The 12,332-nt window shown below is 41.9% G+C and overlaps 1 protein-coding gene across 1 annotated transcript in view; it reads left to right on the forward strand.

Annotated features, from left to right (window-relative positions):
* Nucleotides 1–12,332, forward strand: part of LOC130296235 (cadherin-like protein 26) — a 173,329-nt gene that overhangs the window by 78,838 nt on the left and 82,159 nt on the right. The window contains exons 5-6 of the mRNA XM_056547570.1: nucleotides 7,258–7,407; nucleotides 11,325–11,469. Coding sequence (XP_056403545.1) covers nucleotides 7,258–7,407; nucleotides 11,325–11,469 — 295 coding nt within the window. The remainder of the gene's footprint in view (nucleotides 1–7,257; nucleotides 7,408–11,324; nucleotides 11,470–12,332) is intronic.

The raw sequence follows: 12,332 nt of genomic DNA on the forward strand, positions 1-12,332 counted from the left end.
GGAGGTGGGGCACGCGGGTCTGGAGCTGCGTCGTTCTGACTCGCCTCTCTGCCAGACATCAATGGCCTTCGATTGACACAGGGATATACCTGACAAGCAGCAGTGTGCGTTTGCACCGGAAACAACAGCACAGGCACATGCGCGAACTGCACACACAAGACTGCTGCTGGCTTGTTAGTCCTGCGTGTCAATCAAAGGCCGGTGACATCTGGAAGGGAGGCAGCTCTGGACCTACTGGTCCCACCTCCAGGACATTGGTAAGGGCCTAACCAAACTCTTTTTTTGCTTATTTTCTGCCACCACAGTATAACATAAAGGTATATTAGGACATAACATAGCTGGGAGAATATGCTTATGGGGCTATATTACAAGGGTCAATTTAGGGGACAATGCGTTTTTTCATCTTTTATGACATCTTGGTATTTTAACTCCTTGGCTCCATCTTCTGCACACATTCAGAGGGGATAGGGGATAAGATGTCTGGCTGCGAGGGTCAGGCTGCTGGGACCCCCCAAGTTCTCCAGCTTGACATTCCAGTCATCTGGAGCATGGAACGAACTCCGGGTGACCAAAGCTGCCTCGCCCCCTCCATTCATGTCTATGAGAGGCATGACAGCTATGTACTAGCAGCCATGCTAGGGGGGGGGGGGGTGCCAGCGGCCAGCAGACCCCCCATAATCAGACATCTCATTGGCGGAGTAACCCTTTAATCTCAGAGTCAGATTTGTTTGCCATATATGGAAGAAATTTTTGGAAAAAAATATATGCATCATCCTGAACCCTTATGCATCATCTTGAACCCTTTACTTCTGTGACTTTTTTTTTTGCCTCTGCAGTCACAAAGTAATGCAGCATATTATTACTCAATGTATTTGGGCCCTGAATGGGCTTTTAAAGGAAAACTGTCAGATATTTTCTCCCGCACTATCCAAAGGTACTGATGGATAGTGCGGGAGACGCTGATTAAAATGAGCCCTACCTTACCCAGAACCGCCTGGCCGTTCACCCGCAATTTTAGTTTTATTCCATGTGTATATCTTGCTGTACGGGCGGGGCTTCTGCGGGTTAATTGGCACTGATGTCAGCGCCGCTTAGGAGTGGCGAAGAGAGGGAGAACTGGAGGGAGGGGGGATGAATATTCATAAGCGGCGCTGATGTCAGTGCCAGTTAAGCTGCAGAAGCCCCGCCCGTGCCAGTTACAGCAAGATTTCCACATAGAATAAAACCACAATTGTGGGTGAACGGCCGGGCACATCCGGGCAAGGTAGGGCTCATTGGAATCAGCGTCTCCCGCACTATCCATCAGTACCTGTGGATAGTATGGGAGAAAATATCTGACAGTTTTCCTTTAAAAAAAAGTTACAGTGCAGCAGCCCAAGTGGGGCATGTAGGTGGATAATGAGGGTTGTAGTCCTCAGATGTCATAGTTTGCTATGGTCTGGCCACAGTAGTAGTGATTGGAGTCTTTCACTAGACCTCCCAAACTCATTGGACTGGCACAGTGATGGAAAACTTGCTCTCAGGATGATGTTGGTAGTAGTGCCAAGGAAGGACTTTTGTATGTGTGTATGTCACCTAGCTGATGTAAGTTGAAGTGTCCTTGATAGTATCATGGAAAACATGAACCAGAAACAGGAAACCTTAAACTGAAAAAACAGGCGTTGCTCTCATGTGTAGGAGGTTTTGTGATGTTGCATAAGGTGAAGATAGCTCATAGTTAGGGGTACTCTGATGAAAAACTTTTTTTTTTTTTTTTAAATCAACTGGTGCCGGAAAGTTAAACAGATTTGTAAATTACTTCTATTAAAAAATCTTAATCCTTCCTGTACTTATTAGCTGCTGAATACTACAGAGGAAATTCTTTTCCGTTTGAAACACAGAGCTGTCTGCTGACATCATGAGCACAGTGCTCTCTGCTGACATCTCTGTCCATTTTAGGAACTGTCCAGGGTAAAAGGAAATCCCCATAGCAAACATATGCTGTTCTGGACAGTTCATAAAATGGACAGAGATGTCAGCAGAGAGCACTGTGGTCATGTCAGCAGACAGTTCTGTGTTTCAAAAAGAAAAGAATTCCCGCCCTAGTATTCAGCAGCTAATAAGTACAGGAAAGATTAAGATTTTTTAATAGAAGTAATTTACAAATCTGTTTAACTTTTTGGCACCAGTTGATTTAAAAAAGAAAAAGTTTTTCACCGGAGTACCCCTTCACGACGAGCGACGTACATGTACGGCGCCGCGAAGTGTTACTTGGCGCGCGGCGACGTACATGTACGTCGCGGGGTTCCGGGAGCGCCGCGTCACCGGTAGCGGTGATCGGGCCGGGATGACTGCTGTTAACAGCAGGCATCCCGGCACATCGCCGAGGGGGGTCCTGAGACCCCCCCATGACCGCAATGCGCGCAAATCACAGGTCAATTCAGACCTGCGATCTGCGCGATTCCGGGTCATACGGGTCACTGGTGACCCGGTGACCTGGAAAATAAGAGGGATCGGGGGTGTCCGAGATACCCTCGATCCCCCTAAAGGGAGAGGAGTTTGGTGGCAGGGGTGCCACCCCTCCTATCCCCGCTATTGGTCAGCCAAGCGACCGACCGATAGCAGACCGGGGGAGGGGGGTTAAAGTTCGGTTCCCCCGCTGTGCCCACCTATCGGTGTCCGGGCAAAACGGGGGAACCGTCCAGGGAAGGTCGGCGCCGAAGGTCCCTACCTGGATCACGGATCCCCGTTCGCGATCCTCCCCCACGTGCGGCGGCGGCGGCAGCGGCAGCAATACTTCCGGGTCCTGCTAGGTGAGTTGTTGCCTAGCAACATCCGGAGGGCCACAGTTTACAGTGGTCTCTAAACCGTGGCCCTCCAGATGTTGCAAAACTACAACTCTCAGCATGCCCAGACAGCAGTTTGCTGTCTGGGCATGCTGCGAGTTATAGTTTTGCAACATCTGGAGGGCCACAGTTTTGAGACCACTGGACAGTGATTTACAACTTGAACCCCTCTAAATCTTGCAAAACTACAGCTCCCAGCATTCAGGAACAGCATAAGGCTGTCTTGGCATGCTGGGAGTTGTACTTGTGTGCCTCCAGCCATTGCATAACTACATCTCCCAGCATGCCCTTCCGCAATCAGTACATGCTGGGAGTTGTAGTTTTGCAACAGCTGGAGGCACACTGGTTGGAAAATACTGAGTTAGATCATAGAACCTAACTCAAGGTTTTCCAGCCAGTGTGCCTCCAGCTGTTGCAAAACTACAACTCCCAGCATGCATGGTCTGTCAGTGCATGCTGGGAGTTGTAGTTTTGACCACCCTCCCGTGTGAATGTACAGGCTACATTCACACTGGCGGCAGATTACAGTGAGATCCCCGCTACAAATTTGAGCTGCTGGAAATTTTTCGCCGCAGCTCAAACTCCTAGCGGGAGACTCAGTGTAATCCGCCGCCAGTGTGAATGTAACCTAAAAACACTACACTACACTAACATAAAATAAAGAGTAAAACACTACATATACACATGTACACTGCCCCCCCACCACCCCCCTTCCCCAATAAAAATGAAAAACGTATTGTATGGCAGTGTTTCTAAGATGGAGCCTCCAGCTGTTGCAAAACAAAAACTCCCAGCATTTCTGGACAGCAATTGACTGTCCAAGCATGCTGGGAGTTTAGCAACAGCTGGAGGCACCCTGTTTGGGAATCACTGGCATAGAATACCCCTATGTCCAACCCTATGCAAGTCCATAATTCAGGCATCAAATGCGCATGGCGCTCTCACTTTGGAGCCCTGTCATATTTCAAGGCAACATAATAGGGTCACATATGGGGTATCGCCATACTCGGGAGAAATTGCCTAACAATTTTTTTTTCTCCTTTTACCCCTTATGAAAAGGAACAGTTGGGGTCTACACCAGCATGTTAGTGTAAAAAAATAATTTTTACACTAACATGCTGGTGTTGCCCTATACTTTTCATTTTCACAAGAGGTAAAAGGGAAAAATGCCCCCCAAAATTTGTAACGCAATTTCTCCCGAGTACGGAAATACCCCATATGTGGGCGCAAAGTGCTCTGGGGGCGCACAACAAGGCCCAGAAGGGAGAGTGCACCATGTACATTTGAGGTGATTTGCACAGGGGTGGCTGATTGTTACAGCGGTTCTGGCAAACGCAAAAAAAAAAACACACCCACATGTGACCCCATTTTGGAAACTACACCCCTCACGGAATGTAATAAGGGGTGCAGTGAGAATTTACACCCCACAGGTGTCTGACGAATCTTTGGAACAGTGGTCCGTGAAAATGAAAAATTTTGCACAGCCCACTGTTCCAAAGATCTGTCAGACACCAGTGGGAGGTAAATGCTCACTGTACCCCTCATTACATTCTGTGAGGGGTCTAGTTCCCAAAATGGTATGCCATGTGGGGGTTATTTTGCTGTTTTGACACAATAGGGGCTTCCTAAATGCGACATGCCCCCCGAGCAAAATTTGCTCTCAAAAAGCCAAATATGACGCCTTCTCTTCTGAGCATTGTAGTTCGCCCGCAGTGCACTTCAGGTCAACTTATGGGGTACCTCCATACTCAGAAGAGATGGGGTTACAAATTTTGGGGGGTCTTTTCTGCTATTAACCCTTGCAAAAATGTGAAATTTGGGGGGAAACCCACATTTTAGTGAAAATTATTATTATTTTTTTTACATATGAAAAAGTCGTGAAACACCTGTGGGGTATTAAGGCTCACTTTATCCCTTGTTACGTTCCTCAAGGGGTCTAGTTTCCAAAATGGTATGCCATGTGTTTTTTTTTGCTGTTCTGGCACCATAGGGGCTTCCTAAATGCATCATGCCCCCCGAGCAAAATTTGCTCTCAAAAAGCCAAATATGACTCCTTCTCTTCTGAGCATTGTAGTTCGTCCGCAGTGCACTTCAGGTCCACTTATGGGGTACCTCCATATTCAGAAGAGATGGGGTTACAAATTTTGGGGGGGCTTTTCTGCTATTAACCATTTAAAAAATGTGAAATTTGGGGGAAAACCAACATTTTTGTGAAAAAATGTTTTTTTTTTTTACATATGCAAAAGTCGTGAAACACCTTTGGGGTATTAAGGCTCACTTTATTCCTTGTTATGTTCCTCAAGGGGTCTAGTTTCCAAAATGGTATGCCATGTTCTTTTTTTTTTTTTTTGCTGTTCTGGCACCATAGGGGCTTCCTGAATGCGACATGCCCCCCAAAAACCATTTCAGAAAAACTTACTCTCTAAAATCCCCTTGTCGCTCCTTCGCTTCTGAGCCCTCTACTGCGCCCGCCGAACACTTTACATAGACATATGAGGTGTGTCCTCACTTGAGAGAAATTGGGCTACAAATATAAGTATACATTTTCTCCTTTTACCCCTTGTAAAAATTCAAAAATTGGGTGTACAAGAACATGCGAGTGTAAAAAAATGAAGATTTTGAATTTTATCCTTCACTTTGCTGCTTTTCCTGTGAAACACCTAAAGGGTTAAAACATTTACTGAATGTCATTTTGAATACTTTGGGGGGTGCAGTTTTTATAATGGGGTCATTTATGGGGTATTTCTAATATGAAGACCCTTCAAATCCACTTCAAACCTGAACTGGTCCCTAAAAAATTGCGAGTTTGAAAATTTTGTGAAAAATTGGAAAATTGCTGCTGAACTTTGAAGCCCTCTGCTGTCTTCCAAAAGTAAAAACTCGTCAATTTTATGATGCAATCATAAAGTAGACATATTGTATATGTGAATCAAAAAAAAATGATTTGGAATATCCATTTTCCTTACAAGCAGAGAGCTTCAAAGTTAGAAAAATGCAAAATTTGTAATTTTTTCATCAAATTTGGGGATTTTTCACCAAGAAAGGATGCAAGTTACCACAAAAATGTACCACTATGTTAAAGTAGAATAAGTCACGAAAAAACAATCTCAGAATCAGAATGATAACTAAAAGCATTCCAGAGTTATTAATGTTTAAAGTGACAGTGGTCAGATTTGCAAAAAAGGGCTTCGTCCTAGAGGTGAAAATGGGCTCCGTCCTTAAGGGGTTAATATGCCCTATATTTTTTTTTATTTTGTTCTCTTGCTTTCCAATAGTCAGTTTGTTGTTAGATGCAGGAATACAATTGCTCGGCTAACAGTTCCTTATGTCCACAACCACTGTACTTAATATGTAATAAACATATCACTGTAATGCAGTGTTCATGGAAACATAGACTGTGTCGGCAGATGAGAACCATTTGGCCCATCTAGTCTGCCCAATAATCTGAGTCCTATCAATAATCCCTCACCCTATCTTATATGAAATATAGCCTTAGGCTAAGTTTCCACTTGGTTTTTTTTCTGGCAGTTTTTGAGCCCAAGCCAGAAGTGTATTCAAAAGGAATAGGACACGTAAAGGAAGGACTTACACTTCTCCTCCCTTATGGATCCACAGTGAGAAAATGGGTATGCCAGGCGATTAGTTGCGCAGCCTCAGTGCTGCACTTCTGACTTTGGCTCAAAAACTGCAGTGGCAGTATTCCAAAAACTGCCAGAAAAAAAACAAGTGGAAACTTAGCCTTATGCTTATCCCATGCATGTTTAACTCCTTCACTGTATTTGCAGCTACCACTTCTGCAGGAAGGCTATTCCATGCATCCACTACTCTCTCAGTAAAGTAATACTTCCTCATATTACTGTATAAACCTTTACCCCTCTAATATAAAACTATGTCCTCTTGTGGTAGTTTTTCTTCTTTTAAATATGCTCTCCTCCTTTACAGTGTTGATTCCCTTTATGTATTTAAAAGTCTCTATTATATCCCCTCTGTCTTTTCTTTCTTCTATACATGTTAAGGTCCTTTAACCTTTGCTGGTAAATTTTATCCTGCAATCCATGTACTAGTTTAGTATCTTCTCTGAACTCTCTCTAGAATATCTATTGTGCACCCTACATCTCCCAGTCCGTTAAAACTACAACTCTTAGCACCCTGAGAAAAATGGTTTAGCTTTCTGTAATATTCTGTAATATCATTCGGTTCCTGCTGACTTCATTAACTGTAAAATGTAAAAAAAAATGTTCCATTTGGTCGGCCACATTGATGAATGATGACATAATGAATACACAATCCACTTGGATTCTGGTTAATGGGTTTTGTTGCCCAGAGGGTGTACTGGAGTGTCACATGCCTTGTGGGCAAGCTTGGCAAGAATAGATTAATGACAGCATTTTATTTTTGTCTTTCTTTGAATCTTGTGACTGATATCTGGCAGGTGAAACTGGAAGAAGGAAATGAGCTTTTATATAAGCTGCAGGGGAGTGGGGTGGACGAAGATCCCAAAGGACTTTTCCATATAAATGAAGACACTGGGTCGATTTATGTGCACCAGAAAGTAGACTATGAAAAATACCCTATATTCCAAGTAAGTATGAAAGTCACAAATAGTAGATGAGGAAGAATTATCTATCTATTTATTTCATATCTATCTATCTATCTATCTATCTATCTATCTATCTATCATCTAGAGTAAAAGACAACCATAGTACTCACAGATGAGGTGAGGAGTAGCTTTATTCCATCACAACATGGCTGGAGACATTTCGGCTATGCAATTGCAGCCATTATCAAGCAACATGAGGGTGGACATATATATGCACAAACATGATTGGTAAATAGATAAATGAGATGGTGATGGAGCATACATTAGATATACAGATGATGTATATTCAAATACAGAGGAACATAGTGGGTCAACCCCAAAGGGGAGTGCCATAGTAGTGTTCAGTGCAATAATGAGTAAAAATGTACTAGTGGCGGCGCTGGATAGGGAGGGACGCCATCGGCACCATGATGTGGAGGCACTGACTGTACTGTGCCTGTGTTGGGAGGATTGGAAAGCATGAGAAACTGGAAGCGATATCTGCGCAATGCCAGTGAGAAAATGGGTATGCCAGGCGATTAGTTGCGCAGCCTCAGTGCTGCAGAGGAATGCGGGCAGCTATGTTGTAACCTGGCAAACAAGCCAGAAAGTGGATGAATGTAATGTAATGGCATAACAAATGGCTGGGTGAATGGCCAGAGCCAGGTGGGTAACATGGGAATAACAGGACAGGAATAAGTCCTGTAGGGTGACCGGTGACAATCAATCAATGCATACATACAGGGAATGGGCTCCGGGCCCCAAGGGGCGAAGGAGGCCGTCCCATCGTCGCGACCGAGGGATAACTGGAGGAGGAACCGCTAGTCCGCATAACGGGCAAAGTGGGGTCAACACCATGACACCACCGCCACCCGGGGCCACGGAGTGGTCCACACCCCATCATCCACACAACATACATACAGTCACCTTCTTCAGTTTGCATATATATATATATATATATATATATATATATATCATATTTATCTGTCTAGTTATAAATCTTTCTTTTCATCCCATATCTATCTAAATATGTAAATAGATGCAGCACACCACGTAGTTGGAATGAAAAGGTGGTAAGTTTATTCCATAATGTGCAAAGACTATTTCAAGTGAGAAAGCCAGTGTGAGACTGGTGAAACGTAGTCTTCGCACATTATGGAATAAATTTACCACCTTTTGATTCCAACTACGTGGTGTGCTGCATCTATTTGCATATTTGGATTGTGGAATCGGTGGACAGAGGTTCCAGATATGCGGGCACCCCAATACATTACTTCAATGTTCCTGGATGTGCTGCTTTTATTGGGAGTTTATCTATCTCTTTATCTATTTATCTTTCTATTTATTTATCTATCCGTTTATCTAACAGGAAAAGAAATTTGTCCACAGCACCCAAATAGGCAAAAAAGTGAAGTTTATTCCATAAAGTGTTTCACAAAAGAGACATTTCGACTAGCTCCTCCAGGTCTTTCTCAAGCAGTGTCAGAGAAAGGTCACTTTTATGAGGCACTATTTATGGAATAAACTTCACTTTTTTGCCTATTTGGGTGCTGTGGACAGATTCTTTTTTCTGTTTCTCTGTATCTATCTCATATCTATCTCTCATATCTATCTATTTATTTACTTTTCATCTATCTATCTCATATCTATCTATCTCATATCTATCTATCTATCTCATATCTATCTATCTATCTATCTATCTCATATCTATCTATCTCATATCTATATATCTATCTATCTCATATCTATCTATCTCATATCTATCTATCTCATATCTATCTATCTCATATCTATCTATCTATTTACTTTTCTCATATTTATCTATCTATCCATCCATCTATCTTATATTATCTGTCTATCTATTATCTATCTATCTATTTACAGTAGACAGAACTCCAAAAAAAAGCAGCACACCAAATAATATAGTGTCGGGGTGCAGTCTGTTTGGGATCTAGGTGTGGGATCCCAAACTTCACACAGCATACATAGGACAGCAGCACTCCAAGGTAGTGAAAAAAATCTGGTCTTTATTCACAAATGTGCAGGCAACGTTTCAGCTGGCTCACCCAGCCATTTTCATGCTATCTATCTATCTATCTAAAGCAGAAGGCTACAGTTATAAGAAGTGCCATATACAATATAGATTCATCAAACAATATCAAATCATCAAGCAATTTAGATAAATTCATAATAATAACAATAAAGTGCATGTGCTAATATATAGTGCAAAATAAGGGACGTTATGAAACGTCCAAGGACAGTGTCAGTGATGTAAAACATATCCATATAGATAACATGAGAATGGATTATAGTATATTTATATTGCATCAATTAGTAAATATATTTAAAGTAAACCATGGTTGGGAGGTGGCTGGAGTCCCCCTGTGCATGCATATATAATCATGGTGCCGGCTGACGTGGGAAAATTACACAGCGATTGCGCAGCGAATGCAGTGATGCAATGAGGTGTGCTGGCCGATCACGCAGTATGATCGAGTATGATTGAGATTGGGGCTTACACATTTGTGCCTTTTCCTCTTACATCTACAATATTAGTCATTGCCATAACTGGCTATGCATCTAAGTTTTGTTTTTCTAGTTTTCGTTTGTTTTCTCCCTTTTTTCTTATGTTTCCCTGTTCCAAGATGGAGTATGGGCACTCTATTACTTAATATGTGCATGTGTGTATCAGAGGGCCCTGCCCCAATCATGTGACCTAGCGACTTCCGGTCACTTGATCCTCAACAGGACAAGCGTGATTGGCCAGCACACCTCATTGCATCACTGCATTCGCTGCGCAATTGCAGTGTAATTTTCCCACGCCAGCCGGCACCATGATTATATATGCATGCACAGGGGGACTCCAGCCACCTCCCAACCATGGTTTACTGTAAATATATTTACTAATTGATGCAATATACATATACTATGATCCATTCTCATGTTATCTATATATGGATATGTTTTACATCACTGACACTGTCCTTGGACGTTTTATAACGTCCCTTATTTTGCACTATATATTAGCACATGCACTTTATTGTTATTATTATGAATTTATCTAAATTGCTTGATGATTTGATATTGTTTGATGAATTGATATTGTATATGGCACTTCTTATAAATACTCTGTCGTGGTCACTATTAGTCTGCTTGAGAATGGTGTTGTCAGAAAACCAAGCGTCGCACTTGCACTTTATGTTCATGGAATAAATTACATTTACTTGGATACTTCAGTGTGCTGCGGTCGCCTTTGTTTGCCTATCTATCATCTATCTATCTATCTATCCTAAGTCCACTGCAGCAATTTAAGTAAAGAGAAAAACAAAAAATGTCTATTCTAGTTTATTGTGTAGCAACATTGCAACGCTTGGTTTTTCACCTTTACTTGAATTGCTGTGAGGGTGACTTTGATTTTGTATGTACCATGGGCAGTTTTTGTACCAAGCCCCTATGACCTGCTTGCACCCTTGCTTTCTCTGCAATAGCTCCATTCTGAATGTGTTGTTGCTTTTGTTGGTATTTGTCTATCTATCTATCTATCTATCTATCTCATATCTATCTTTCTATCTATCTAACGTATCTATCTATCTATCTATCTATCTATTTTCTATCTATCTATCTCATATCTATCTCTCTATCTAAAGTATACATCTATCTGTTTGTCTTTTTATATATCTGTCTTTAACCATCTATCTTTTTTTTTTGTGTAGAGAAATGTGTGTGAATGTAAGTTTTTGCCCCCCAATTATAAACATTCACCTTTCCCATAGATAACCACTCACAACTTCCCATGGACCATATGCTCGGTAGTTGCCAACAGCTGCCGTCTTATACCTCACCACTGTTACGTTTTGCTTTAATAGCACTGATTCTAAAGTTGCCGGCAACTTTTGTTTTCCCTTTTCCTTCATGTACAGTGGAAGTTCAATGCAATCAACAAAACTTCTATGAAAGTGGGTACAAGACTTGGGATTCATCTGAAGATTGTGGACATCAATGATAATGCCCCCGAGTTCAAAAACAAGACTTATTATGTATCAGTTAATGAAAGCACTTTGCAAGGTACGGTATGGTGACACAAATCTCCGCACCATCTGCTTGCTGCTGTCGGGTCAGCTCATTTACTCCGTTCTGCTTGTTACTAATTGCACAGCTAGGTACATATTGCTATGTGATGTAAGGATAATAAATCCTGCCTGTCAGGCCCAGGCTGCCGATTACCTGCTGATTCCAAAAATGTTTTATATTATTTTCTTAATACAGCCACTAGATGAATGTCTTACTCTGTCTTATACTGGTTGTTACTATGAGTCTTAGGCCTCACACATACTACGAGACCTTAGGCACTACATGGACCATACAATTGCATTACTTAATTTTGTTGCATTATAGGAAATATAGACTATACAGAGGGATAGTATGGATCCTAAGACATCTATGGGTGCTGCATTATAATTCCATACAACTCATAGTAATATGATTGTGTGTCAGATGCCTTAGTTATGGCTTTGTAATTGTTCACAAAGTATTCCATATATTCTGCAGAGCTGTAAGGATTATCAACTACAGTGGTCATCTTTCTAGATAGGCTTGTAGATCAGGCATGTTGTGAGATACAATGCATTTGGAAAGTCTTCAGACCCTTTCACTTTTTCCCATTTTGTTATGTTAAGACCTTGACCTAAAAAAAAAACAAAAAAAAAAAAACCAAAGAATGTTAGACATCTTTACTAATTTATTAAAAAGGAAAAGCTAAGATTTCCAATGGACATACGTATTCAGACTCTTTCCTGTGACACTTGAGATCTAGCTCTGGGGTTTTCCCATTTGAGGGCAGTTAAAGTTAATAGGGGCTGTGGTGGATTTTTAACAGCAGAGATTCTGTTGCTGAACAATCTGCTGCAGGCAGCCCGTGGAGATCCTGT

Source organism: Hyla sarda, chromosome 12 (assembly GCF_029499605.1).
Source record: "Hyla sarda isolate aHylSar1 chromosome 12, aHylSar1.hap1, whole genome shotgun sequence".
Lineage (NCBI taxonomy): Eukaryota > Metazoa > Chordata > Amphibia > Anura > Hylidae > Hyla > Hyla sarda.